The sequence below is a fragment of the Anastrepha ludens genome, chromosome 2 (assembly GCF_028408465.1).
Source record: "Anastrepha ludens isolate Willacy chromosome 2, idAnaLude1.1, whole genome shotgun sequence".
Taxonomy (NCBI): Eukaryota; Metazoa; Arthropoda; class Insecta; order Diptera; family Tephritidae; genus Anastrepha; species Anastrepha ludens.
The window spans coordinates 102,617,303-102,644,048 of record NC_071498.1 but is presented as its reverse complement, the minus strand read 5'-3'; the positions used below and the strand labels follow the sequence as shown (position 1 = coordinate 102,644,048).

General features: G+C 35.8%; 2 protein-coding genes across 9 annotated transcripts in view; one reads left to right on the top strand and one right to left on the bottom strand.

Moving 5' to 3' along the window:
• The window catches only part of LOC128854956 (tolloid-like protein 1), a 64,279-nt gene extending 48,623 nt beyond the window's left edge, over positions 1–15,656 (top strand). For 2 of the 7 annotated variants that reach the window (XM_054089479.1, XM_054089484.1), the window contains exons 13-14: positions 7,025–7,204; positions 9,718–15,656. In XM_054089479.1, the coding sequence (XP_053945454.1) occupies positions 7,025–7,204; positions 9,718–10,028 (491 nt within the window). In that variant the 3' untranslated portion in view covers positions 10,029–15,656. Of the gene's footprint in view, positions 1–2,504; positions 2,862–7,024; positions 7,205–7,867; positions 7,955–9,717 lie in introns of those variants that run through there. The other 5 variants (XR_008453658.1, XR_008453660.1, XR_008453659.1 and 2 more) reach the window with 5 other exon arrangements.
• Positions 15,657–25,339: 9,683 nt separating this feature from the next.
• Positions 25,340–26,664, bottom strand: LOC128854955 (uncharacterized). Of its 2 annotated transcripts, none has more exons than XM_054089477.1 (3): positions 26,439–26,664; positions 26,211–26,326; positions 25,340–26,156 (listed from the first exon to the last, which is right to left on the bottom strand). In XM_054089477.1, the coding sequence occupies exons 1-3, from the start codon at positions 26,566–26,568 to the stop codon at positions 26,079–26,081; spliced, it is 324 nt and encodes a 107-aa protein (XP_053945452.1). In that variant the 5' UTR covers positions 26,569–26,664; the 3' UTR covers positions 25,340–26,078. The 2 variants fall into 2 exon arrangements, with proteins under 2 accessions (XP_053945452.1, XP_053945451.1); XM_054089476.1 differs by having other exon boundaries at positions 26,211–26,341; positions 26,439–26,659.
• Positions 26,665–26,746: the final 82 nt, after the last annotated feature.

Sequence of the window (26,746 nt, the reverse complement as noted above, 5' to 3'; positions counted from 1 at the left end):
CCATCAGGAAAAAAATGATCAAAAACAAACGAGGATTATACTAGAATTTAATGGGCTATAAAATTGCGTACTAAAGTTTGTATTTACATTCTAATAAAAAACTTGTAATTTTCATGAAAATTTGTCGAATCTTTATAAATCATGTATCAAAGAAGCTTCGAAAGCCTAACATTTGCGCTACCCCAAAGATAGGAGTACCATCTGGCCATTGGAACTTAGATAACGAAAACTAAGTGAACATTGTTTTCACTATTTCTATTTAATTTGAATGAGTTTGTGCAATGAATATCTCGAAAATTAAAAAGAAACAGGTCAACGTGGAATGAGAGTAATGAGATTGCAGTCTGATCGGGTGGAAAAGTTCAGTAGCCAACGCGGAATAATTAGATAGTCTCTCTAAATTTGCTCTTACGCTTAAACTTCTCTCCATTTTGAAACTAAGGCATTTTCAGCTATCAAATTGAGTTTGCTTAATTCAGTATATGTGTGAACACAAAATACGATAACTCAATTAAAAGCGTAATTGCCTCAATTAAGGTGCATGTCTGAATATAATAAGTTTGAACTTACTTTTCATACACATATTTTTGCATACGTATATTTCGAAAAATCAAATTCATTTACATATAGGGTGTTTTTTTTAGAGGTTAGGTTTTCAAGATGAAATAAAACGTATATAATTTAATGTTATGGCCAAGAATTTAGCTTTATTATAAAGATAAGGGTTTGCCATTGTGTTTTAAAAATGATTTCGGGCAAGTGGCCGCCGCGGCTGGCTCGAATAAATTCCAGCCGAGAGGCCCAATTTTCGACCACTTTTTGCAGCAATTGGGGCCGTATGTCAGCAATAACGCGCCGAATATTCTCTTCCAAGACGTCAATCGTCTCGGGCTTATCTGCGCAGACAAGCGACTTCACATAGCCCCACAAGAAATAGTCCAGCGGTGTTATATTGCACGATCTTGGAGGCCACGCCACAGGTCCACGGCGCGAGATAATGCGCTCACCAAAAGTTTCCTTCAATAAATCAATTGTTGCGTTGGCTGTATGGCATGTAGCGCCGTCTTGTTGGAGCCAAAGGTCGTCCACATCAACATCGTCCAATTCAGGCACGAAAAAGTCATTAATCATGGCTCTATAGCGCTCTCCATTGACTGTAACATTATGGCCGGCTTCATTTTTAAAGAAATATGGACCAATGATTCCCTCTGCCCATAGAGCACACCAAACAGTGACTTTTTGAGGATGTAACGGCGTCTCAGCAATGGCTTGTGGATTATGTTCACTCCAAATGCGACAATTTTGCTTATTGACATACCCATTCAACCAAAAGTGAGCTTCATCGCTGAACAAAATTTTCTTGTGAAAATCGGGATCGGTGGCCATCTCGTTTTGGGCCCAAATTTGCACGATTTGCAAACGTTGTTCAGGTGTAAGTCCATTCATTATGAAATGGCAAACCAAACTGAGCATAAATCAAGTGACAGCTGTCAAAAAGACCATCTACGAAAAAAGTAGTGCCAACTTGAAAACCTAACTTCTAAAAAAAGCACCCTTTACATAAGTATACTTTCCCATATACATACATACATAGAAATCTATCGGGTGTTTTTTAGCTGCATGAGAACTATCAATGTCGATAACTATGCTTTGGCAACTAATATTAGTAAACTGTGTTGGCATTTCTGTTCAGTAAGGTTTGGCCAGTCATCGTTAATCGTTTAACTTCAGAACAACGTTTCCAAATCGTGGAAATTTACTTTGAAAAAAATAAATCTGTTCGCGAAGTTCATAGAGCGCTGGCGGCATCATCGGCTCTTATTTCTTTCGAAATGAGTAAAGAGTTGCCGTTGCAGTAAATGGCGAGCACTATCGAGCATGCTGATTGATTTTTGTTTCCAAAAATTAATTAACGAAACATCGACGACATTTGGTTCCAATAAGACGGTGCAACTTCCCATACAGCGCGCTTAACAATCGGTTTATTGCAATAGTCACACCATCATAGATGCGATGCGGCCAGATTTATTGGAAAAGGTAGTCAAAAATTGTACTGAGCGAATGGTCTCAGTAACTAATAGTGTCACATGCCGAATATCATATTCAAAAAATAAATGCCGGAAAATTCATTTCACCAATATTTTTATTTGGTACTATCATTTTGAGTTCCCAAGCTCCTAAAAAATGCCCGATACAAAGCGGATGCTAAAATTTAAAAGAGCAATAAGCCTCATACTTATGTCATCATTCAGCCATTAATTCGCTAAATACTTAAGCGTTTTTCCTATTCCACCACTTCTTTCTATTTTTTCCATCTCGTTGTTCTTCTTGCTCATGTATTTGTACGATTCCCTCTTCTTCTCACCTTTCTATTTCATTTTTAAACTTAACAAAATAAATATAAATTTGCAATTGTTTGTTGTGTGCTACTTGCTTCTTCTTCCTCTTCTTTTTATTAACTTTTCTTCCTCTCTTTAACGCCTTCCTCATACTAATACGCCCAGGCGACGGAAATACACCTCTGATGCCATCATTAATTCAACTTATTGGTTTAGCAATTGGTGTGGTGCGATATTTACAGTTTTAAATATTTTTTAGCACCACATCGAAAATGAAAGACTAGGTTTACATTAATTGTTGTATTGCAAAAGAACATTGAAATAAGAAAAGAAAATTTTTTAAATTCTTGAATTGCTAAATCAACTCAAGCGAAGACACGATAAAGATCCTTACAAAGTCACACTTCACTAACAAAGTGAAAACTAATATCGCTTTGAATTTAGTGTAGTTTATTGACTTGATAAAAGCCAATACTAAAACATTTTTCGCATACAAATAAGACATCATTGATTCAGAAACACGTGAGTCCTTTCAAATACTAACAACTTTACAACAAATCTTTAAACAACTGTTTTTGCTACATATTTTTATAACATGCTTACGTAACAATTTCTGTATATTCAATGGATATTATAAATTTTACATAAACACATATATACATAAATACATAAACATATTAACATTAAGTCGTTAGTACAAATTCTACTAAATGTCACTGTATATTCCTCACACGCCATTTCCTTACGTACTATATAAGGCAAGCATTGAGGATTCGTTAAGAATTGAATCACTCCGGCTGCAGTAGTTTGTACACGTAGTAAGTTGGAATCTGCCAAACAACATAAATACATACATACCTGCTTACCATATAAGGCGCCTTTAGAAAGTAGGTAATGCTGAATTCAATTGCAAGACCTCTTTGTTTATGTATTAGTAACCAGTTTTACATTTCCATCGATTTTTTGTCGTAAACAATCAAGAATTTAGTCAAATAGTGTATCTAAAATAACCGCCTACACTCCATCTGTATGTAATCCATGAAGTCGAGTATAATTTTAATAAGCAATTTTTATTTTTAAAGTAAAATTGTTAAGATTATGATTACTATGTATGATTTTGCGCAACTTCGTTTACAATTTTTTTAAATTTTATTTGCTGGGATGCCATGGTACACCTGGCTCTCTATTAAAATCAAATTCGCCGTAAAAATTCTAGATTGTTTTGGATTCTCAGTCCTAGCAACGTTAATTTGAAAGGAAAAAAACACCAGCTAACAAGAAAACCGAAGTGATGAAAACCCTTTTATCTAATTCACGTACAATTCAGTGGTTAATCTTGTCAATCGGTTGTTGGTTTCGTATGCAGAAGTCCACTCAAGTGGGGAAAGTGGTTGATTGCCATTTACCAAAGAATAGCTAACAATTTGTTTGCGTATGCCGCTTACAACCTTTTATGCTGTCGGCCATAATCAACCAATGCGATTCAGAGTATGCACCTGAGCTACCTGAGCTAGTCCTTAAAAAATAACTTCCACTTGATGTGCTCCTAAGAGCAAGAGTTTTTGAGACCAATATCGGGAATTGGTTTGGTCATAGCAGCTTTAGACCGGAATCCGCAAGGAAGTCGTAGATGTGGCAGACCATTGAACACATGTAGGCGACTAGTAGGAGCAGAAGTGCTACAGGCAGGGCGCTCTCGGGGCCAAGTGAAATTCCTAGCTTTAAATAAATCTGTTGTAGAGGAAAGAGGGACGTATATTTCATAAGAAGAAAATATATTTAACTATATGAACCCGAAGAGCTTGAGATGGTTACCGATACAAAAACCATTTCAAAATTCGACGAAAGTTTCAAAGTAACCGACCCGGCTGATGAACAGAACATACTTAAGTCAAGTAAAAAGAACTTATGCACTCTACTAAATGGTGAACGTGTTAAATTCCAATGATGATAGATTACAAGGTTTGGTCATCCGAAGCAGAATTCTGAGCAGAAAGTCATCATCAGGGAGAGAGCCACGTCAGCGAGGACTCGGCAATAGAATTCTGCCTGCTCATTTCACATGTATTCTTACGCTCGTTCAATCAGCCGTCAGGCATAATAGATTACTAGGTATGGTCATCCAAAGCAAAATTCTGTGAGGATCCGGGGGTTCTGTTCACTTATTTCACACATATTCACTCACTCGTCCAATCGTTGTTCAAATGGGAACGAAGTGAATTGAGCTTGATTTTTTCGTACATTACAAACACAATCAGGGTCTTTGCCGGCTTCTGTCTTAAACGAACCGCGGTCGGATGTTGACCACACCTCCTGGATCCTTTTCACTATATTAAAGTTATCAAGAGATCAAGAGCTCGAGCCTGTAGTCGCGCACAACGCGAGTGCTCTTGTGCTCTTCCCAATCTCCAAGAATAGTGATCTTGTAATGTAAGCCACATATTACGGTATCAATGAAATGATGATGAAAATATGCAACAAGATTTTTCAGCAACTTCACACTCATACTTTTTTTGTATATCCTTGTTCACTCCGCTCGGAAGCATAAGGCCTCGACAAGACTCTTCCATCGTACACGGTTCTGGGCTGTTGTTTTTGCGCCGTCCCATGTGATATCGGCATCTCGCGCAACATCGACCTTCGCCAAGTGATCTTTGGTCGACCGCGACCTCTGCTCTCTTGCGGGTTCCAGTGCAAGGCCATTCTCGTGATGCTATCTGCTGGTTTTCTAAGCGTGTGACCTATCCATTGCCACTTTCTGCGTTTGATTCGCCGTAGAATCGTCTCCTCATTCGTTGATCTCCACAGCGCGTCGTTGCTAATAGTGTTCAGCCAGAATATTCTACCGACGATGCGGAGGCATTTGTTGACGAAAGATTGTAGCATCTGTGAGAAGACCACTAATCTTTCACTTCCATGCAACAGTACAGTACACACGAGCAGAATATTCGCAGTTTAGTGCGCCTGGAGATTTGCGAACTCGTCCATACTGTATGCATTCGCCCGAACGCCACCCTTGCTTTATTTAGTCTGCTTCATTTGCTCCGCCGTCTGTCGTGATAGTGCAGCCGAGGTACCAGAAGCTTTCGACGAATTCCATCAGATACCCGTCAACCATTATGGGTCTTGCATTATTGTGATTGACTCTCATAGTATTGCTCTTGGCAATGTTGTCCTCCAGAGATCATCGACGAAGTCCAGGTCCTGAAGATGTCTCATGAAACTCCATACGATGCATCTTTTGTGCAGGGTCAATTCACTCATACTTTATTGTATATTACTAAAATTGAATAGGCTACCATAAATTTTTCTAGAAATTCTAATTTTTGTATAAAATTTCCAAATTAGATTTATATGGTTTTTAAACAAAAAATCATTGAGAAAATCTAAAATCAGTTACCACTGGCGTTAGCAATTCGATTCCCTTTATATTTGTTAAAGTGTAGCTTATGATTCCGGCGCACAAAGCGCATAAATATGTGCACTTTTCGAGATATTTCGGCAGTTGATGAACCATCCGTGATAGGCTCAGTTATTACAGGTCGATACTGTAGATACCAATGTAAAAGATGTTTAAGTATTTAGATGATTGGACGTATTCATTTTCCATAGGCCTTATATTTTCGAGAATCAATATAAATAATTGAACAGTTGACCTGCGGTATAAAAATATAGCTTCATCTAATGGAGAGTTGGTGGTACCAACATATTCTCTCTTAGTTGTCGTGCCCCTGCCTTCGATAATTCTACTCAAATCACACTCATTGATCACTAAGAAAAGAACAAAACGTTACCTTAATTAGTTAAGAGCTAAAAGAAAACAAATTTGAGTAATTAATTTTAATTATCAGCTTTATTAACCACCATTTGTACTAAATCGTTTCAAATATTTACTTAGATTTTTTTATTTATTTTTTATTCACACTAATATGTATATTCGTCATCTTATAATTTGTTTCTATTGTATTTTGAAAATCGCATGCCTTTTGCTTGCATATTAAAATAAAAAGTTTTCACCCAAAAGTAAAGCGAGCACCACCATGTTTTCAGTTTTAAATTAAAGAAGAAGTATGTATGTTGAAGCCACAAATAATTGCACAGCACACATCCGTTCATATAATGCACCTCACTCACTCACAATGAGTTCTCTCAATTACTAATTTGTTTACTGTATCATTCACTAACTGTAGCTTAAAAACATATCCTTCAATTTCCCCAGCATCCTCTTGAAAAGTATCTACCCCACTTGGGAATCATACGCAGCCATTCATTTTGACAAATTCAAACAAATTTTTAGCACAGGAAGTAGAAAGCCACAACACCTTGTTAAACGGTTTCACAAAATAAACTAACTAAACATGTTTCACATATTTAAACCATGGAATATTAAAAGCTAAATAAATATAAATACACGCAAACTTATGTATGTATGTATTTTTATTTAAATATTTAAAAATGATAACTAAATAAATATGAAGTATTTAATAAGTCATATGTAATTACTTACATTTATATTAATGCAAAAGTGATTATTTGTGGCATATTTACGTTTACAAATTTACTAATAAACCGCAAATTGCTTACTTTGTCTTTTTTGAAAAAAAAATTATGTGCAACGAATTCCTGAAAATTTTGGGCCTGCGTCGATGTTATTGTTGTGATTATGAAAACTTTCGTGAACGAAGGTACCACACAAGCGCCCGAGGAGGATCACGGCGTTCTAATTATAATAACACTAATCGTCGTCTCGTTCCTAATCTGTCTCCTATGCACACTCTGTCACTCCAGAAGAAAACGTAGAGCAAATGTGCGCCAACTAGGTTTGCACCGCAATGCCCACTACGATTCCCAAACCAGCGCAACTGGTAAGTAAGAAAATTGTGGGCATACACTTGTGTTCACATAATTAGGTTACTTTATTTTTTACAATATGCGGAAGATTTTTCATGCTAAATTTCTTTTCTTGATTTCTTATAAAAATAAATTACCACCGCAACAACAAAAAATACAACAAAATCCCTATAAATCAAATTTCTGAACTTAATACAATACAAAATTCACATAATGCTCATATTTGAAAGTCTTTGGAAGAAAACAGACTCAACATTATACGCAAAAAAAAAAACAAAAAATGTCAAATATCAACACAGTTTTTGAGCGAACTTAGGCTTACACTTTTTTGTACTACAATTTAATGGGCTATAAAACTGCAAACCAAGAAATTTTCCAAAGATTCCGATTAAAAAGTTGAGCTTGTTTTAAAACTTGTTAAATTTTTATGAAATTTGTACATTCAAATTTTTTTAAAATGATTTTGTTATATATTAAATTTTCTTTTTATAAAAGAGTTAGCGAATTCAAAATTTTTGCGAATATTATAAAAATATAAGGACACTTAATTAAATGAACGCAAGTGTATGTATATTTGATGGTTGCTTTATATGTTGGTTATATTTTTTGTTTGTTCTATCTTATTTATTATTAGACTCTCTTTTATCATTTGAGTTTTAATTTTTTTATACTTTCAGTTTTTAAGAAATTTTAAACCAAATCAGCACACTTCATAAGTCATACTATCCACATTTTGTTGAATGAAAATGTGTACGCATTAACAGGTAAAGCCTATAAATAAACATATTTCGCAGTTCGACAGTCGCCCTAAATATTAACGAATATTTTTGCAGCAGTCGTTTATTTTATACTACATTAGAAAAGCCAATTCGAAAAGCTAAAAGAAGTCAAGCTCTTATCCATCTGGTTATTCCAGTGCAAAAGAGCCATCACCTACCTCTGCCATCTCCCAAAAGCGCGGCATCAAATATTTTCACGGCTTTAGTATTTTTATCTATTCAAACAACATAGTCTAGTTCGTAGACCCACTAAATCTTTCTGTGGTGTGGAAGTCTAGAACTCGTTCAATTTTCTGCGGTCTGTTGAAAGAAATAAAAATCAAATGCCGACGCAGACGAAAGTGGATCCAAAGGTGTACCGTGGTTTTTGGCACACCATTGATAATCTATCGATAGCTTTCGATGGTAAAGAGTTTTCCAATAACAGGTGTTATTTTGAATAGCCCACTATTTCGGTAGATGTCACTTTTGAAGCTGTCATTTTTTGATATTTCACAAGTATAAACTACCCCATTAATAAAAATGGAACGATACACGCTTAAACAAACGCATTGAAGCTATTAAAATTCACTATAAAATTGTTGAAAATTTGGCAGAGACGGTTCGTAAAACTCGAACATTTTTGGGTTATCGTGAAGCACCTTGTCGGACCGCAATACCGAAATTGGTGCAAAACTTCGAGCTGTTGGGACAATTTAATGATGTGAAGAATAAAACCCGTGCACGTCGCTCAAGAACAGCCGAAAATATTGCTGCTGTAGCCGAAAGAGTTGAAGAAAATCCAGGTTTGTCCGATCCTCATCGTTCTTTGGAATTAGGCACTCCACAAACGTCATTACAACGTATTTTACATAAAGATTTGAATCTTAAGGCTTATAAAGTCCAGTTAACACAAGAACTCAAGCCGGCCGATCATTAACAACGTCGTGTCTTTGCTCATTGGGTCGTTGAAATGCATGAAAATGATCCAGAATTCCGTCGAAATATCATCTTGAGTGATGAGGCCCATTTCCATCTCAGTGGCTTCGTCAACAAGCAAAATTGTCGGATCTGGGGCTCAGAAAATCCTAGAGTTATTGTTGAAAAGCCTCTCTATGCTCAACGTCTGACTGTTTGGTGCGGTGGAGCCATTGGACCTTACTTTTTCGAAAATGAAGCTGAAGCAACATTTATGGTGAATGGATTGCGCTATCGAGAGATGATTAACGATTTTTTATGGCCGATTATTTTCAACAAGACGGCGCGACGTGCCACACAAGCAACGAAATCATTGATCATAACACCTCTTATTGGAAACCCCTTTATATAAAAAGAAAAAAAAAAAAAAACAATTAAAGGGGCTATCAGATTCATATTAGATATTAGCAAAGAATACTTTCAGATGCCAGGTGAAAAAATACATAACTAGTATATTCCTGTGTTTGGTAGCGGCAGGCTAATCAGAAAGCAAAATAGATTAACGAAACCAACGCAAGACTAAGTCTTGCCGAAGCCCTATGCTCCCGAGAGGAGTGAACAAGGAAAAATATATTCCTGTGTTTGGGCTTCGGCAAGTTTTTAAAACGTAGTTTGGCAAACTGTTCCCGATTGTTTACGATTTGTTTACATAAGGCATTACATATAGAACCCTTTGTTTTTGACTTATTTATGTTGTTTGTGTGCTTTTAATTATTGTGTTTTTTCCTACTCATACTAAGTGACTTCCAAATCGAATTATTATATCTTTCATATTTTCCGTACGATCACAGGCTTAAGTTCAAGTCGTCGACATTTACAAGGTGGCGCCAGCATATCAGGCAGCCTGCATGGCATCAATAGCGGTTCCTTGATGATACCACCAGCGCCGTTGCCACCCACCAGTGTACCACCACCGCCACATATCTGCATCGCAGGCGTCGACGGCATCAGTTCAGGTATACTAATAAACGATGATGACGGCCTGGACGATGAGGATGAACTCGATCTCGACAATGTTCAACACGAGATATTTATCAACGACGTACGATTCGACGATGATGAGAATCATCTAGAACAAATGCATCATTTAGAAACTGTTTAACAATTGGTGAAAGGAATAAGGGGTACGAAATACGTTATCCAATTGTTAAAACAATATGCGGCATTTTATAAAAATTTACAAACATAGGAACAGATTTAAAAAAATAAATAAAATATTAATTAATAAAAATAAAAATAGCGAAAATATGTAATAGTAATAAAGCTGTACGAGTAGTTAAGTCAGGTTTTTAAAAGCAAAACAAAACAGGATAAAAGAGAATTAACAAAACAAATTAAAGCGAAATTCCTAAAGTAAAATATGCGATGTTGCGATAAACAAAACAATTGACTAAAGAAAAGGAAAGTTTCGACAGACGCAAATGAATTCAAAAATCGCAAACGATTTAAGTGAGGAACTGAAGCAATTTTTAAGGAGACAGAAAAACGAAATGAATACAAGCATATATTTACATATGTGTTATTCACATAAAATAATTTGTTTGCTCTTTTTCTTTTCTACAATGAAATGTGCTTGAGTGTGCGCAGACAGACCACTTGAGCAGGAGTACCATTGATTTATGTATTTGTTTACCCTTATAATGCAAGAATACTAATACGCGCTATTTGGAAGATCATTTTGAACACTTTATTGTAAGATAATTTCCATATATTTCCCATTTAAAAGTTAACAGTGTCGAGAATGATAAGAAACGAGTAAATATCTCGAAAAGGCTAATTTTTGTAAAGCAGCGCAAAAGTAGCAAATTATAAGCGAAAGAAAAAAGAAAATAAACTGCAGGCGAGAAAATGAAAGGGAATGGAAAGGATTAAATGTATGTAATTTGCAAAATAATAAAACCAACAGCTCATTATGAGTAGCAAAAAATGTATACAATATAATAAAATGTATAAAATTAAAAAAACCAAAAACGATAAGACCTTTCAAAATAAACCCGAGACAAAAACCAAAGTGTTGTTGATTTTTATATTTGATACGATTGAAAAGTATTATACGTTTAATATTCTTAAGGTCACACACACACACGCACACACACCTGAACAGCATAACGCATATGAATATTTTCGCAGCATCACGCACATCTTTACATGACCGCCAAACCGTCGGGAAACGAATACAGTACATATGTACATACGCATTGCATACAAGTGGATCAAAAAAAATTGCAGCAGCGCATTTGGCCACAAAAATACTGCGCAGAAAGACCATATGACAATTGCCCATTCAATAATTGGTTAATGCAACAAATTTACTACATCTCTTTAGTCCCATCACATCCATAATTCATCCACTCAAAAAACAAAAAGAAAAAACAACAGCCATAGAACAACCACAGAATGTCACATCTGCAAAAAATTATTCTAAAATGTGCTCAATACGTTAGCAAATATACATACATACAATAAAAAACAATACGTACGAGTCTTATTGCGAATAAATAAATAAATGACTAGCATACATACATACATATTTTAGTGCATGCATATTACATATACATACATATATGATAGTGCTATGCCTGAAGAACATGACATTTTTTTTATGGCAATATTACGTATTTACTACAAATGCAATGGCAATTGTTAGCCAAGTAATTGGCAGCTATTGTTCGTCATTTGAGCTAAAATACTGAATAATAATAATAATAATCAATTAGTGACTATCAAAACTGCATCTTCCAGAAAAATGAACAAAATAATAAGCACGTAAAAATTGGTGAGAGCATTACGTTGACTCAAGTATTCAAATAGCGTAGGAGAATAAAATTTATAAACGAAAGCAAACATTAAATAAAATAAATTGAAAAAGCAAAACACTAAAATAGTAGTAAATTTGATATTAAGATTATAAATCGAAACAAATGTCATAGTCATAACGGGAATGAATTTAAGAAGTGCTTCTTTTTATTTAATTTCTTTGCAAATGCTGGAGTTGCCTTTGTTATATTTTTCGTTAAATTGAAAGTAATTATTACTCCTATCGACTGACATTTATGTAATCAAAATCAGTTAAACGTGGCTTAAGATATAGATGTTTGCTAAAAAAATCAAAAACAAATTTTAAATTTTTGTTTAAATAGTGGCATTACGGAATGGAAACTGTTTTTTTGGTTTTGTTGTCTAGTGTAATTTTATGTTAAAAATTTGTTCGGTGCAAAATATTGATTATTCTCCGATTTTTACTAAGAATCAAGTGATATTCGTCATTTTTAAGCAAAAATTGTTTCAATAAAAAGTTTTAATACACAGTGGCACAGTTCTGAGGCTGTTGTTTAGGGCCCAAACTAAACTAATTGGAATAATATAGCAGTATCCATGCATAGTAGTCAAACCTAATCATATTTTTTTTTGACCTTGAGCCTTAGGCTTAAATTTTTTGTGTCGGGGATTTACCTTCAAGTGACGTCCCGTGAAATATTCGCAGTGTCAGCTCCCTCGAGAGAGGTGCTGCTTGCATAAGTTGTGAATAGGTGTTGATCTTAAAAGTTATTGTAGGTGAACAAGTTCGCATCGGTCTTGTAACTGCAGGACAAGCTAACATCTGCAGTTTATTCACCCGAAGTTTGGGAGTATTTTATAGCGTTTTCAGCAACCGAGATAAGATCGTATAACTTACAATCAGACGAACACTCTTTCTGTAAAGCCACCAATGCAATTCAAAAGTCATATCAAAGAGTTTCAGGTGGTTCTGCACTGCTTATATAGCTTTGCCAGTATTGTTATCAAGCATTAATATTTATGAACTTTAGTTTTATAAATTCAATGCCAATATTATGCAATGAAACTTTTACGTCTTTTGGAAGTTTAACGCTTTTTTAATTTAAACAATGTCAGCTGACAGCGGAAGAAGGCAAGAATTTACTAAGTTCAATAGAGAAAAATGTTATTATGCAAAGAAGGAACCGTTTTAGGCGACTTAGATAAAAATACAACTAAAGTTAAACACTAAATTAAATGTTGGTAGCAAAATTTAAATTAAAATCCTTAACATAAATAATTAAATAAAAAAAAAATAAATGTTCAAATTAAATTAAAAATAATTAAAAGGAGTTGCAATTTAAATTAAGAATATGCACGCAGGCATCGTTAAAACAAAGCATAATTAAAAAGAAACCTAAATATTAAACTAAAATTATAAACAAAAAATGTTGAAATGAATTTATTTTAATTGTGGTAAAAATAAATATAAACGAGCACACCTCACACATGCATACATACACACTCAAGTAAAAATAAAGGAACACCAAATATTCCAACAACAAAAGATAGTTCCAGAAATGTTTTTTTTTCTTTGGCAGTAGGTACCGGTATTGAATTGTTATTTATTTAGCATATACATTACAAATTAATGATGGGGTCAACGGAACAACTTTTCATGTATTCTCAAAGCCGATGCCTTTACAATGGTTTTCTCATTTGACACTCTCACTTAAATTAACGACATTATTATCTTTAGTTGCATTGTTTCGCTCTATCATTTCTCCTCTAATGCTAACTAAAACTTCTAGTAATGATTGATATATTTTGTTTGCGGTGTACAATACTTCAACAATAAAATTGTGTAGATTTGAGTGAAACATTTATGCAGCCCTGCTCGGTATTTTACTTTAAATAGTTCTTACTAAAGAATAGACAATTCCATGTACATAAGTTAAATCTGTTATGGACACGTTAGTATTGTTTAACAGCCTGCTGATACTTGTACGGTACATTAATTAACATATATGTATTTGCACAAACAGTTGAAAGTCTGTTAGCTACATATTTTAGCCAATATCCCGGCGATTATGAATGCTAAGATAGTAATATGGATGCATAGTTGAGTAACGGTTACCAAGAGGTGTCAAACTATAATAATGGCGGAATTGTGACAACAGTCAACTGTAGTAATTTTTAGTCTCTATAGTAACTTCTGCGCAATAATATGTGTGCTTACACATCGATATTTATGAAAATATTTTCAAATATTTTTTAGTTAAAGTTCATTAAACAACATTAAAAATTACTGTTTGTTTATGTATGTATATTTTAAAGACCCTCGGCTTTAACTTCTTATTAATTATTATTATATTATTATAATTTTTTTTTTTGTCTGAAACTGACACTTTCTAGTGATTGTTGTTAGAAGTTCCACACAAATTATTTTGTTATTGTTAATGGTCAAAACCAAATGAGAAATGGTTGCTTTGAGAGGTCGAAAATTGTTAAAAGTATAAAATATCAGTTTTGTCGTGTTATGTGTAGGCGGGAACGAATCGAATGCGAATAATAATGCAAATCTTTTTGGTGAGAAACAAAACTGAGGTCACATAAAACATACCAATTTCCAGGATATTAATTAGTTTCCCACACATTCTACATGCATTAAATATTCTCATACACACACACACGCAATGACATAAGTGTTTAAATAATGAGGGTAAAAACAAAAGTTGTAGAAATAAATGTTTATAAACAAAATAGGTAAAAGTATTGGTTTCATAGCGCACGTACGTTTTACAACAACAATCAATAAAAAATAAACAAAAATCAAATTTGCGAAAATAACAAACAAATTAATGAAAATTAGGTTAAAAAATAACTAAATAAAAGAGTAAAAAAATAAAAGTAACAAGTAGCTAAGGATGTCTTTACCTATAGGTACATATATTATGTGACACAACAAAAGCGTTAAATTGAGGTATTTGAATTTACAAAACTGGGTAAAAATGTTTGCTTCTAGGAAAACTTTTTGTTCGTTTTACGAGTATTTTGTTTAGATATCATTATTTCGTAGAACTGTTTTGAAAATGTAAAAAGCAGCATTAAATTAGATTTGTTGACTAAAAGTACTGCTTTCCTAAAAACTCTGGAAAAAATGTATGTATAAAATGAAATGTTAAAAAATGGGAGATAAACTAAAAAATAATATTAAAAATAAAAACAAAAACTCAATACATAACGAATTGTAAGGATGTTAAAGAAAATTCATTAAAACTAAAATGAAGTCTAACGGTTGAGAATCAAAAATATTAATTAAACAAACACTGTTTAAATTTAAATATAAAATGTTTTCCAAATAACGTAGGCATATGTAGGTATGTGTATTAAAAAAATAAAATAATAACAACCATTTAATGAGAGAGAGCAGTAAAAATTTGGCTTTGAAAGTATTGTAGTAAAGTGAAGTGGTAGCGGAAGGAAGCGTAGCACGCCCGCACGTAAACAATTACATGTTAACATTAAATTTAAAGACGAATTAAAACAAGAAACGCATAAATGCAAAAATATACATACAAATCAAACAAAAAGAAAATCTAAAATTATTGAAAATAAATATGCGTTAGTATAAAGAGCCACAAAATAAAAATATTAAACCATATAGTAATGAGTTATTGATAACAAAACCAGAAAAACAAAGAAATAAGGATTAAAAGTCGAACTAAAAATAATATCGCATTATAAGAAATATATGAAAACACAAGCAAAAAATGTTTAAAAGTATTAAATTGAACCAAAACCACGTACACAACAATCGATTAGATTGTATAAGTGAACGCGTAATTTTTAGTGTGTTTGACTCAATAAAAAAATAAAATTAAATAAAAGTAAAAAAAAAAAAATATGTAATAAAAAACAGCAAAAGTCCCAAATGGTAAAGTTAAAGAAACAAAAAAAAAAACAATAAAAAGATGAATTCTCGACCCCATTGGCTGGGAACTGAAAAAACGCAAACAACCAACCAAGAACCCTTTTGTGTCTTGTTAATTATCATTATTGTATTTATCTGCATGTGTAGACAAGAAATAAAAAAAACCAAATATGTTAATGCGTTCCGTTATTTGCGTTAATTACAATTATTTATGTATGTATGCAAAAAACGACAACAACAATAAAAAATACACTACATATGTATGTGCTAAACATGATTACATCCACAGCTACACAATCAATTATATATCCCTTTAGTTAGAAGCTCAACAAAAAGCGCATCAAAATAATAAAAAGAAAATATTATAAAACACAAAAATGGTTCATACACAACAACAAATGGGAACACATGCAAGTATTTTTTGCAACAGAAAAGTAATACTATACACACACGTACATACATACATATATTGTCTTAGTTATACAAAGCGGAAAAGTAATAATATTATTATACAGCATTACGTCAATCCCATATTTTATACGTGAACGTACATATTTATACATGCATATAAAAATTATTATTACATTTACATGCAATACGCAGTTATAATCATTTATATCAATCAATAATAATAATTACCTACTCAAAGGTGCAAGAGCAAAATGTTTGTTTTAGTTGACCTATGCATTATCTATATACTTTTATATTTTAAACATAATTTTTGTTAGTAAAAATATATATGCAAACAAAAAAACTTCTTTTAACAGCCACTGGCTTAATGTTGTCAACTAAGTATTCATGTTGTTAGCAGCTATGTCAACCTAATTTTAAGTCTTATTGTAATCGGTTGAAATACAATTTTATTGAAATACAAATATAACATTGTGTTTATTCCTTTCGACGTGTCAATTTTTGGTGTTTTCGATTGAAATTAGGCAGGGCGTTAGGAGCGGTTGCACTGGAAACTGTTGTGCACTTAAGACAAAAATGTCTTAAGTCAATAGTGAATAATTCCTAGACGATACCTCTTTTTATGACATCTTTGACATTTGTCAAGTAGGCAGGTTGTACAATTTAACCATGGATACTTACCCGACAGAACAACGGTTTATACGTCTTTAAAATTATTATGAAAATTATTGATCTTTAACAACAACATATCGAAAAATTCGTAATTTTTTAGTTGGAAACAATCATTCGAATGAGTCGACAATTTAAAAGTTGCTGAAACTTTTCAAGAAACAGGCACAGAAAAAGGACTGGCAGACCAAAAATTGGGTGTTCTGTTGAGAATATTGCTTTACTTCAATGCCCCTTGTAATATAAAAGCCATAGAGTTTTCCTTTCTCGAAACGGGCAACATTAAGTGTTGTCATATGCCTTGCAAATGTGTTGCATATTTTACGTATGAAAAGACGAGAAAAATTCAACCCAAATTACACATTGAATATAATAAAATCGGCCACCATAGACGAATGGGTTGGTACGTGACTAACATTCGGAAGTGCACAGGTTCGAATCCCCGGACATGAAACATCAAATGATTGGAAAAGTTTTCTCTAATAGCGGACAGGGAATGGAAAACTCCGAGTGTATTTCTGCGATGAAAAAAAAATAATATATATATGTAATATATATTATATATAATACGCGTACACTTTTTTTGGGAGTTTGTCGACCTTCTCCTCCTATTTCTGGCGTGCGTCTTGATGTTGTTCCACAAATGGAGGGCCCTACAGTTTCAAGTCGATTCCGAACGGCAGATATTTCTTATGAGGAGCTTTTTCATGGCAAAAATACACTCGGAGGTTTGCCATTGCCTGCCGAGGGGCGACCGCTATTAGAAAAAACTTTTTTTTAATTTTGGTGTTTCACTAAGTTTCGAACCTACGTTCTCTCTTAATTCCGAATGGTAGTCACGCCCCAACCCATTCGGCTACGGCGGCCGCGATGAAAAAAGCTCTTCATAAAAAACCATCTGCCGTTCAGTTTGAAACTGTATTTGTGGAACAAGATCAAGACGCACACGACAAATAGGAGAAGGAGCTCGGCCACACATCCAATAAAGGGTGTAAGCGCCAATTATATATATATCGGGTATTTTTTTAGCGGCATGAGAACTACCTACATCGATAACTATGATTTGACAACTGAGAATGGTAAACTGTGTTGATATTTCTAACGTTTGGCAAATCATCATGAATCGTTCAACGCCAGAACAACGTTTCCAAATCGTGGAAATTTACTTTGAAAAAAATAAAGCTGCTCGCGAAGTTCATAGAGCATTGGCGGCATCATTGGTCCTCATTCCTTTCCAAATAAGGAAGGAGTAACCGTTACAGTGAATGGCCGGCCTATCGAGCCATGCTGACTGAATTTTTGTTTCCAAAAATTAATTAGCCAAACATCCACGACATTTGTTTCCAACAAGACGGTGCAATTTGCCATACAGCGAGCTTAACAATGAATTCAAGTCAGCATTGAGGTCATACGACCGGATTTATTAGAAAAAGTAGTTTAAAGATTTAATTAAATTAAAATACGCCGAAATCATATTAAAAAAATTAATGCCATGGAATTATCTCCAGATTATAATAAAAAAAATCATTACAACAATACTTCTCTTCTCAAGCTCCTAAAAAAACCCTGATATATAGGTATAATAGATAAAATTGAACGATTTAATTCAATTTTTCTGAAAAAATTCAATTTTTCACCTAACTTATTTTGATTGACCTATGTAGCGGGTGTTTCACGTTATGGTTTCTTTTCGAAAATTAAAACAAAAATAACAAAAATAAATATATTTCTATATATTGTATTATTGGTTTATTCGTTTTCGAAGACTTTCGTGGCAATTTCTAACTTAATCTCACGAATGTATTGCTTGTTATTCTCCCTAAGAGCCTGAAGAGTTAATAAATTGTTCGCATAAAATTTAGTGTACGCAGGGCAGAATAAATGCTCTATTATTACGAGAAGAGAAAGGTCTTTAGATGCATTCGTCCTTTTGCTGAACACCCAAGTCATTCAATATGGGTGACCCGCATGTGGAAAGAATATCGCAACCAGCTTTGACACAGTGGTGAACATTTACGCAAGATATAAAGCATGGTTTTTTCTTTATATTTCTTACAGCTCCTGTAGACTTTGCAATATCTTTGCCTTTCCGCATGCCTTGGTACGAGTATAAGAAATGCAATGTCAGAGATCCAACAATCGTGGATATATCCTTTCCCATCTTATTTCGGTAACGTTTGCCTGGAAATTAAACAAATCGTACATTGACTTCATCTTTCACTAGCTGGTCTAGTTAGTCGAATATGCAGTTTCTCTCTATACATCTATGTTAGGTGGTCATCTATTTTGTGTGGTCACCTTCTTCAGAGATCGGTGACACTGTAACGCATCTTTAGAATCAAAACCTTAGCTCCCAGTGCTCTAAATGCAGCCTGGTCATCACTAAAGAAGAATAATTATCCTCCTGGCGGTTGTGTTCGATATTTTCTACAGTCCTCAAAATCGCTGTTGCCTTACTGGAAGGCCATGCAGTCATACTGTGTCGACATTTATTAAAAATTAAATTAATTACAAAAAAAAACTAAAATAACGATGTTATTACAATATATTTAGTTAAAAACTTATTTAAATTTTTTTCTTAAATTTTTGAATTTAAAGATTCCGCTGGAAATCTTTTTTCTGCATTGGACAAGATGGGGGTTCCGGTGATTCCCCACCCTCCCTACAGCCCAGACCTGTCCGTTCCGGACTCCTTCTTGTTCCCGCGCCTGAAAAGAAAGCTGAAGGGGAGGCGTTTCGACTCCATCGAAGCGATCCAAAAAATTGTGACAGCCGAATTGAACGCGACTCCGGCGGATGAGTTTAAAAAATGTTTCCTGCAGTGGAAGGACCGCTACCAGCGGTTTATTGACGCTCAAGGGTCCTATTTTGAATAATATTAGTTGTATAAGCCAAAAGGTTTAATAAAACTGCTTAAAAAAAATAAGGCTCATTACTTTTCAATCAAACCCTGTAGAAGTCCTTAAAATGGTAACTTATCGTGGCATCTTCAAAGCGAGAACGTCAATATTTTTCATATGGTCGCACTGCAATTTTAGTTTTGTCGCCTTTCATAACCAAATTGAACGATTATTGAATGGGATTACGGGAATTACGTCCCAATTTCCCAGCCGAAGCAGCCGTTATGGCAAACGAGCGTGACCGCCTACGCCAGGCCGATCCCGGGGATCCTCGTATAAAGGATCTCAATTTGGAGATCCGGCAACTGGTCACCCAACATAAGCGGACCAAATGGGTAGAGCATCTGAAGTCCTGTAACTTCACCTCTGGTGTGAGCAAGCTCTGGTCCACCGTAAGGTCCCTGTCGAACCCGACGAAGCACAACGACAAGGTGGATATCACCTTCAACGGTCGTACTTCGTCGGACCCGAAGAGATGCGCGAGCTATTTTAGCCGGCAATTTATATTGCATCCTCCGGTCGACAGATCTAAACGTTGTGCCACCAGACGGCTGCACAAACTGCCCTACAACAGTGCACCGCTTACTTTCACCAGCGACGAGGTTCAGGGGGCCATCAAACACATGAAACCATCAAAAGCCCTTGGCCCCGACGGACTAAACATGCTGATGCTGAAAAAGCTGGGTCCATTGGGAGTAGAATATCTCACAAAGGTATTCAACCTGTCCATGGCCACTCTCATCATTCCTGATAAGTGGAAATTAGGGAGAGTGGTCCCACTGCTGAAGCCTGGGAAACCCGCCAACCAAGGGGAGTCTTATCGGCCGATAACTCTCCTTTCCCCAGTAGTGAAGACACTTGAAGCCCTTCTACTCCCACTCCTCACTGAACACCTGACTCCAGCCCCACACCAGCATGGTTTCCGTAGAGTGCACAGTACCACCACGGCACTCACCGTCATAAACACCCAGGTAAACCGCGGACTTAACCAAAACCGCCCCTGCGAGAGGACTGTCCTAGTAGCGTTGGACCTACAAAAGGCTTTTGACACAGTCAGCCACGCCACGCTACTATATGACATTTTACAGTCGACACTCCCGCCAGGGCTGAAGAGGTGGACCGCGAACTACCTGAGTGGTCGTCACTCGTCGGTAGTATTTCGAGACCAAACCTCAAAACAGAGAAAAATAAAGCAAGGAGTACCGCAGGGTGGTGTCCTTTCACCCTTGCTTTTCAATTTCTATATTTCGAAACTCCCCCAGCCACCAGAGGGAGTCTCACTGGTCTCATATGCCGACGACTGCACGATAATGGCGTCGGGCAATGACATTGATGGCCTTTGCTCAAAAGTAAACGACTACCTCGCCCGCCTTTCTCGCTTCTTCACTGCGAGAAACTTAAAACTTTCTCCCACTAAATCCACGGCGACCCTTTTTATCACCTGGACAAAGGAGGTCAAGCTGCCACTTCAGGTACACGTCGACGATACCCCAATACCGACGATAAACAACCCCAGAATTACCCCGTCAATTACGTGGACGAGATCCAGGACAAAACGGACAGACCACTCCAGGATCAGACAGTATACAGACAGGCAATTAACGACATTCATCGGGAGACCCTTACCACCTTCCTAAGCTCCCGACCCCCGAATGCCGTTATCGGAGTCCAACCACCACCTATCGCAGACGAAGAGCTCCAGCTTCCTAGAGAGTCCCGCGTAATCTTGACACAACTACGTTCTGGATATTGTAGCAGGTTAAACTCCTACCTATCCAGAATCGACCCCGACATACTAAACATATGTCCAGCATGTGAAGGTACCCCGCACGACACTAACCACCTCTTCACATGCCCCATCAAACCCACTCATCTAACACCTCTCTCCCTCTGGACCCAACCCGTCGAAACTGCCAGTTTCCTGGGCCTACCGTTAGATGAGCTAGACGAAGACGACCGGTAATTACACTACACTGACAAGGCGAAGATACTGCTACAACAACAACAACATTATTGAACGAATTCAAACATACCCTTTATTGTATTAAAATTTAATTGGCTATGAAACTGCATATCTAGAAATTATCTAAAGATTTTGATTAAGTTGAAAATTTTAATGACAATTTTTTAAAATTTGTTTAATTTTTGTGAATTTCATACAAAATTTGGAGCTTTGATTTATGAGGATTTTGTTATATCGGGAGTTTTTTTAAGATCTAGAGAACTTAAAACGATAATACAAAACAGAAATATTATTGGAATGAGTTCTGTTCATGAAGCAAATAGTTTGTACAATTGTTACAAATTATCAAATTTTGGTGTTCATCTATCCAAAAAACTTACAAAGTAGGGGAAAGTGCGAGAGCAAAATGACATTTCATTTTGCGGGGAAGTTGCAAGTTTTTAGTGGATAAATGTTTACTTCTAAGAATTCGAAAGTTAAACAAAAGCTAATGGCAAAGTATGTATAAGTCGACACGAATTAAAATTTGAATTATTGTAGAATTGCGTCAAAGTTCTAAATTTAAATAAAAATGGTGATAAAATGGAGAATGTAAATAAATATTATTGTATATGTATATGTTAGACAAAATTTATAAAGTTTATTTCAAGCCATATATTAAATAGGAATCGGCTAATGATATAGAGGTATATAAGTTAAACTCTTTAATATCGGAAAGAGTAAAAAAATAATTTTTTGGAGAGCTATGCTCCTTTATTGAATTGCTATTAACAAACTGAAGTTTATAATTATTTCTACCCTACTTATATCTAAATGTAGCCGCTGCCGCTCGATACTCTGCTGCTTTTGTCGTACCCACAGGCGGAGTTGTTTCCTTTAACGGGACCACTTTCTTTCGTTGTCCATTCTCACATGCGATGTTGTTTACTTCAACGTGATCGAATATTTCAGAATGTGGGAATTGCTCTTTTTGCGTTCGTTGGCTTTGCGTAAGGGTGTCTTATGGCCAGACGTATCGTCAGAAGTTTTTGCGAATGCGCGATCAATATTTGATGCTTGGCTCTGCACGCGCTGCAACGTCAGCAATTTTGTTTGTTTGTTGGGTTAGCGTGTAGATTTGTATACTGTGTTATGCTAACATATATGTGTATGTACTTCTGAACCACAGCCTCCAGTCACCGTTACTGCAGTTTCCCAAATATCATACAATTCGAAAGCTTAAAGGTATATTTTGTGTTTTATGCTACTCCTTATTAGATATTAACCAATTTGGCTATATATATGCATACATATATACATAGACGGAAGCAAGGAAAATATAATATGAAGAAAGCTATGACTGCCTCAACAATTATTCTTCTTTTTTCTTTTATATTGTATAGCAGGTAAGAAAACAAAAAAAAAATTCCCAATGACTTACTAGCCAGATGTTTTTTTTACTTACGTCATTGCCCGACGGCATTACGTGCAGTCGTCAGCGTATGAGACCAGGGAGTCTCCTTCTGGTGGTTGAGGGAGCTTCGATAGATAGAAGTTGAACAGCAAGGGTGAAAGGACACCACCCTGCGGAACACTTTGTTTTATCTTCCTCTGTTTGGATGTTTGGTCTCTAAAAATCACTGACGAGTGACGACCGCTCAGATTGTTAGCGGAGTGTCGACTGAAAAATATCATCTGATAGCGTGGAATGGCTGACAGTATCAAAACCTTCTTCAAGCCCAACGCTACTAGGACAGTCCTCTCGAAGGGGCGGTTTTGGATAAGCCCGCGGTTTATCTGGGCGTTTATGATAGTGAGTGCTGTGGTGGTGCTGTGCACTCGACGAAAACCATGCTGATGTAGGGCTGGGGCCAGGTGTTTCCTGAAGAGTGAGAGTAGGAGGGCTTCAAAAGTCTTCACTACTGGGCAACGGAGAGTTATCGGCCGATAAGATTCCACTTGGTTGGCGGGTTTCCCAGGTTTCAGTAGTTGGACCACTCTCCCTGATTTCCACTTGTTAGGAATTTTTAGAGTGGCCATGGACATATTGAAAACCCTTGTAACGTACTCTACTCACAATGGACCCAGCTTTTTCAACGTCAGCATGTTTAGTCCGACAGGGCCAATGGCTTTAGATGATTTGGTTTTGTTGATGGCCCCCTGAACCTCATCACAGGAGAAAGTAAGTGGCGCACTGTTGTTCGTCAGTTTGTGCAGCCGTCTGGTGTGACGACGATTGGATCTGTTGGCCGGAGGATGCAGTGTGAATAGTCGGCTAAAATGGCTCTCGGATCTCTTCGGGTCCGACGAAGTGCAACCGTTTGGTAGGCTTGAATGCCAAAAATCGTGATGCGCATTGAAGTCACCTACGACCAATCGGTTTTCATCTTTGATGAGCGTACCTATATCAGAGTGATATTTTGCCGGGCAGCAGCTGACATGGGGTATATATATGTTAAAAACTTCGAGCTCGGCATCGCCTGACCGGACAGCTATACCTTGACATTCTAAGGTGCTGTCCCTGCGGTCGATGCTTTCGTCGATCAGACGATACTGCACTGTGTAGTGGACTATGAACGCTAGGCCACCACCGTTGACTCGCTCGTGATCTTGTCTGTGCACGTTATAACCATCCCTGGTTATCAGAGAAGAGCTAGCGTGCAGCTTGGTTTCATAGCCGCAGCTCATAACGTCGATAGCTCATTATTTTGCATTTTCTTTGCTTTATTCTATTTTTTTTTTATTTAATACGAAGTAGCTCAACTGAATCTTATTACTTATTGTGATTTTTCCCGCCAACATTTTAATCAGCTTGCAAATTGTTACTGAAAAATCAGTACTATTTTCGATCACTTTCTCTTTGAGAGCGAATTCTCGAAAATTAAGTTACTGGCAAGTTCCTGGATAATTTTACATAAACAAACCTAATTTCATGGCATGGCTCTATAGCGCTCGCCATCCACCATAACGGCAACTCCTCCCTCATTTCGAAAGAAATAAGGACCGATGATGTCATCAATGTTCTATGAAAATCGCGGGCAGGCGTTAAACGATATAGCTCGTCAAACCTTACTGAACAGAAATGTCAACAGTTTGCTATTCGCAGCTGTCAAATCATAATTATCGTTATTATACCATTCCCTTGGCAGCCGGTTCTACGTTACCGAAATGACTCGGGTTTTTCCCGACCAAGAGCTGCCGCCCCAGTAAACTAGCCCTGTCTAGTGAACAGTCTATCCTTATTAATAGTTCCTATGTAGATAAAAACACACCCTATACAATGAACTATATTTTTATATAAAAATAAGGAAAAATATTTTCCATGAAAAATAATGCGTATATTATAAACTGACTTATTTATGTGAGCACCAGTGTATATATGTACATATTTATGTGGTATTCGCTATCATCCATGCGCTATATGCCTTTGTACTAGTCGCAGTTTTGCCTTTTCTAGCAATCATAAAAATCAGATATACAGCTTTTCTTCTTAGAATACAAGATTGGCCTTATCGGAAAATTTATTATATTTGCAAATGGCGTGGCAGTATAACTGCAGGATACAAATAGGCAAACAATGGGGCGCGTGAAGGTAAAAATAAACCTTTCCATCACTCAAAACCTCCATTTATTTGGTCAAATATATTAGTTATTCAAAACAAAATTGAATGATGAATTTGTATAAGTGATGAAATTTGAATTATATTTATTACTAGCTTTAACCCGCGGCCCCGCTCGCGTAGGAGTAGTTTTGAGGGATTTAGGATATGTATATTATATAAAAGAATTACAAACAATAATTTCATAGAAAATAATTTTTTATTTATAACCATAATATTACATACCCGGCATCCGTTGCTATGCCTCGTTGAATAAAATCAAAACAACCAATCAGAAAAATATCAAGCAAAATTATTTTTATTAATTTTCTATCTCAAACCGTTTTTGAACTTTGCATTTGGGCCATAGTTAAACAGCTTATGCGGATTATGAAGTCTAGAGTGTGCTATAAATAGTGGAAAATAGGAAAAACTAAGATTTTTTAGATTAAATTTAAGCAAATATTCGATTATTAGTGACGAATGAGAGTGGTGGCGCGGCCTGGGGGCTGTGGGAAGTAGGTCCATCATAAAAACATGCCTATAACCTTAATTGGGTAAAAAATGAATGTATACAAATTTTTACGTCTTTTGGTGTTGTCGTTTCGTAGTGATGCGCGGACAACGTACAGACATTCACCTTTATAGTATAGATAATAAGTAACTCATATTTTATAGAATTGCATAACATTTTAATTTTTTATATCATAACTCCTTGAAGGAAATATATATTTTTCTTCGTTGCAACAAAAAATTCGCTGAAGCCAAAAATTACGTAAATGATCATGTTCGTCCCACTGTAAGCGCAGTAACACTTGTGCTTGTGAGTATATACATACATAAATGCTATTTGCCGTTGAAGTGAAAACTCTCCCCAAAGGTTAAAGAATTAATAGGCTACCATCGAAATTGAAATTATTTGGGCGAGTGTTTCCAAAAGTCACTTTTCTTCTGCCGAACGAAACTTCGCAAGAATCTTGTCTATTGCCGTTGTATCTCCCTTTACTAGCGCTTTATTCTAAAATCAATCTCGTTTAAAATTAATAGAATCAATTTTGTGAGCGTGTATTACCTCAGCTAGTAATGAATCGAAAGTTATTTCCTTGGTGCCCACCATGTAGAAATCATCATCCGTTATGGTAATCTCGGCATCCGCTGAGTCCGTTGTACCATCGTAGATGTTCAAGTCTTTAAAATCAAACACTAAACACCATCAGTTAATACTACTCACAATTAATTAAGTATACAAAAATTATTTAATATTAAAAAAAAAACTACAATTTGAATTCGCGGCACCCACCTACACTTTTGATCAACTTCCCATTTGCATCGGTAATATTGAATTGAAATACGCTTAAAACGGTGCGCCGATCAGGATTAGAATCCTTCAATTTGTTTCGTATCTTTTCGATAATTTGCTCACTCTTCATGATCCGGCCGCAATCAAAAACTGACGTGCTCACAAATGGGTTCACCCTGAGCGACTGAAGCGGGCTAAGCTATATTTCGATGCCACTAAGAGGCTTAAGGTAGTGAAAATCTCAAAAGAATCTTGTTGATGTGCTTTTGTATGTATGTACATCATATAGCTGTAAGGCAATATTTATG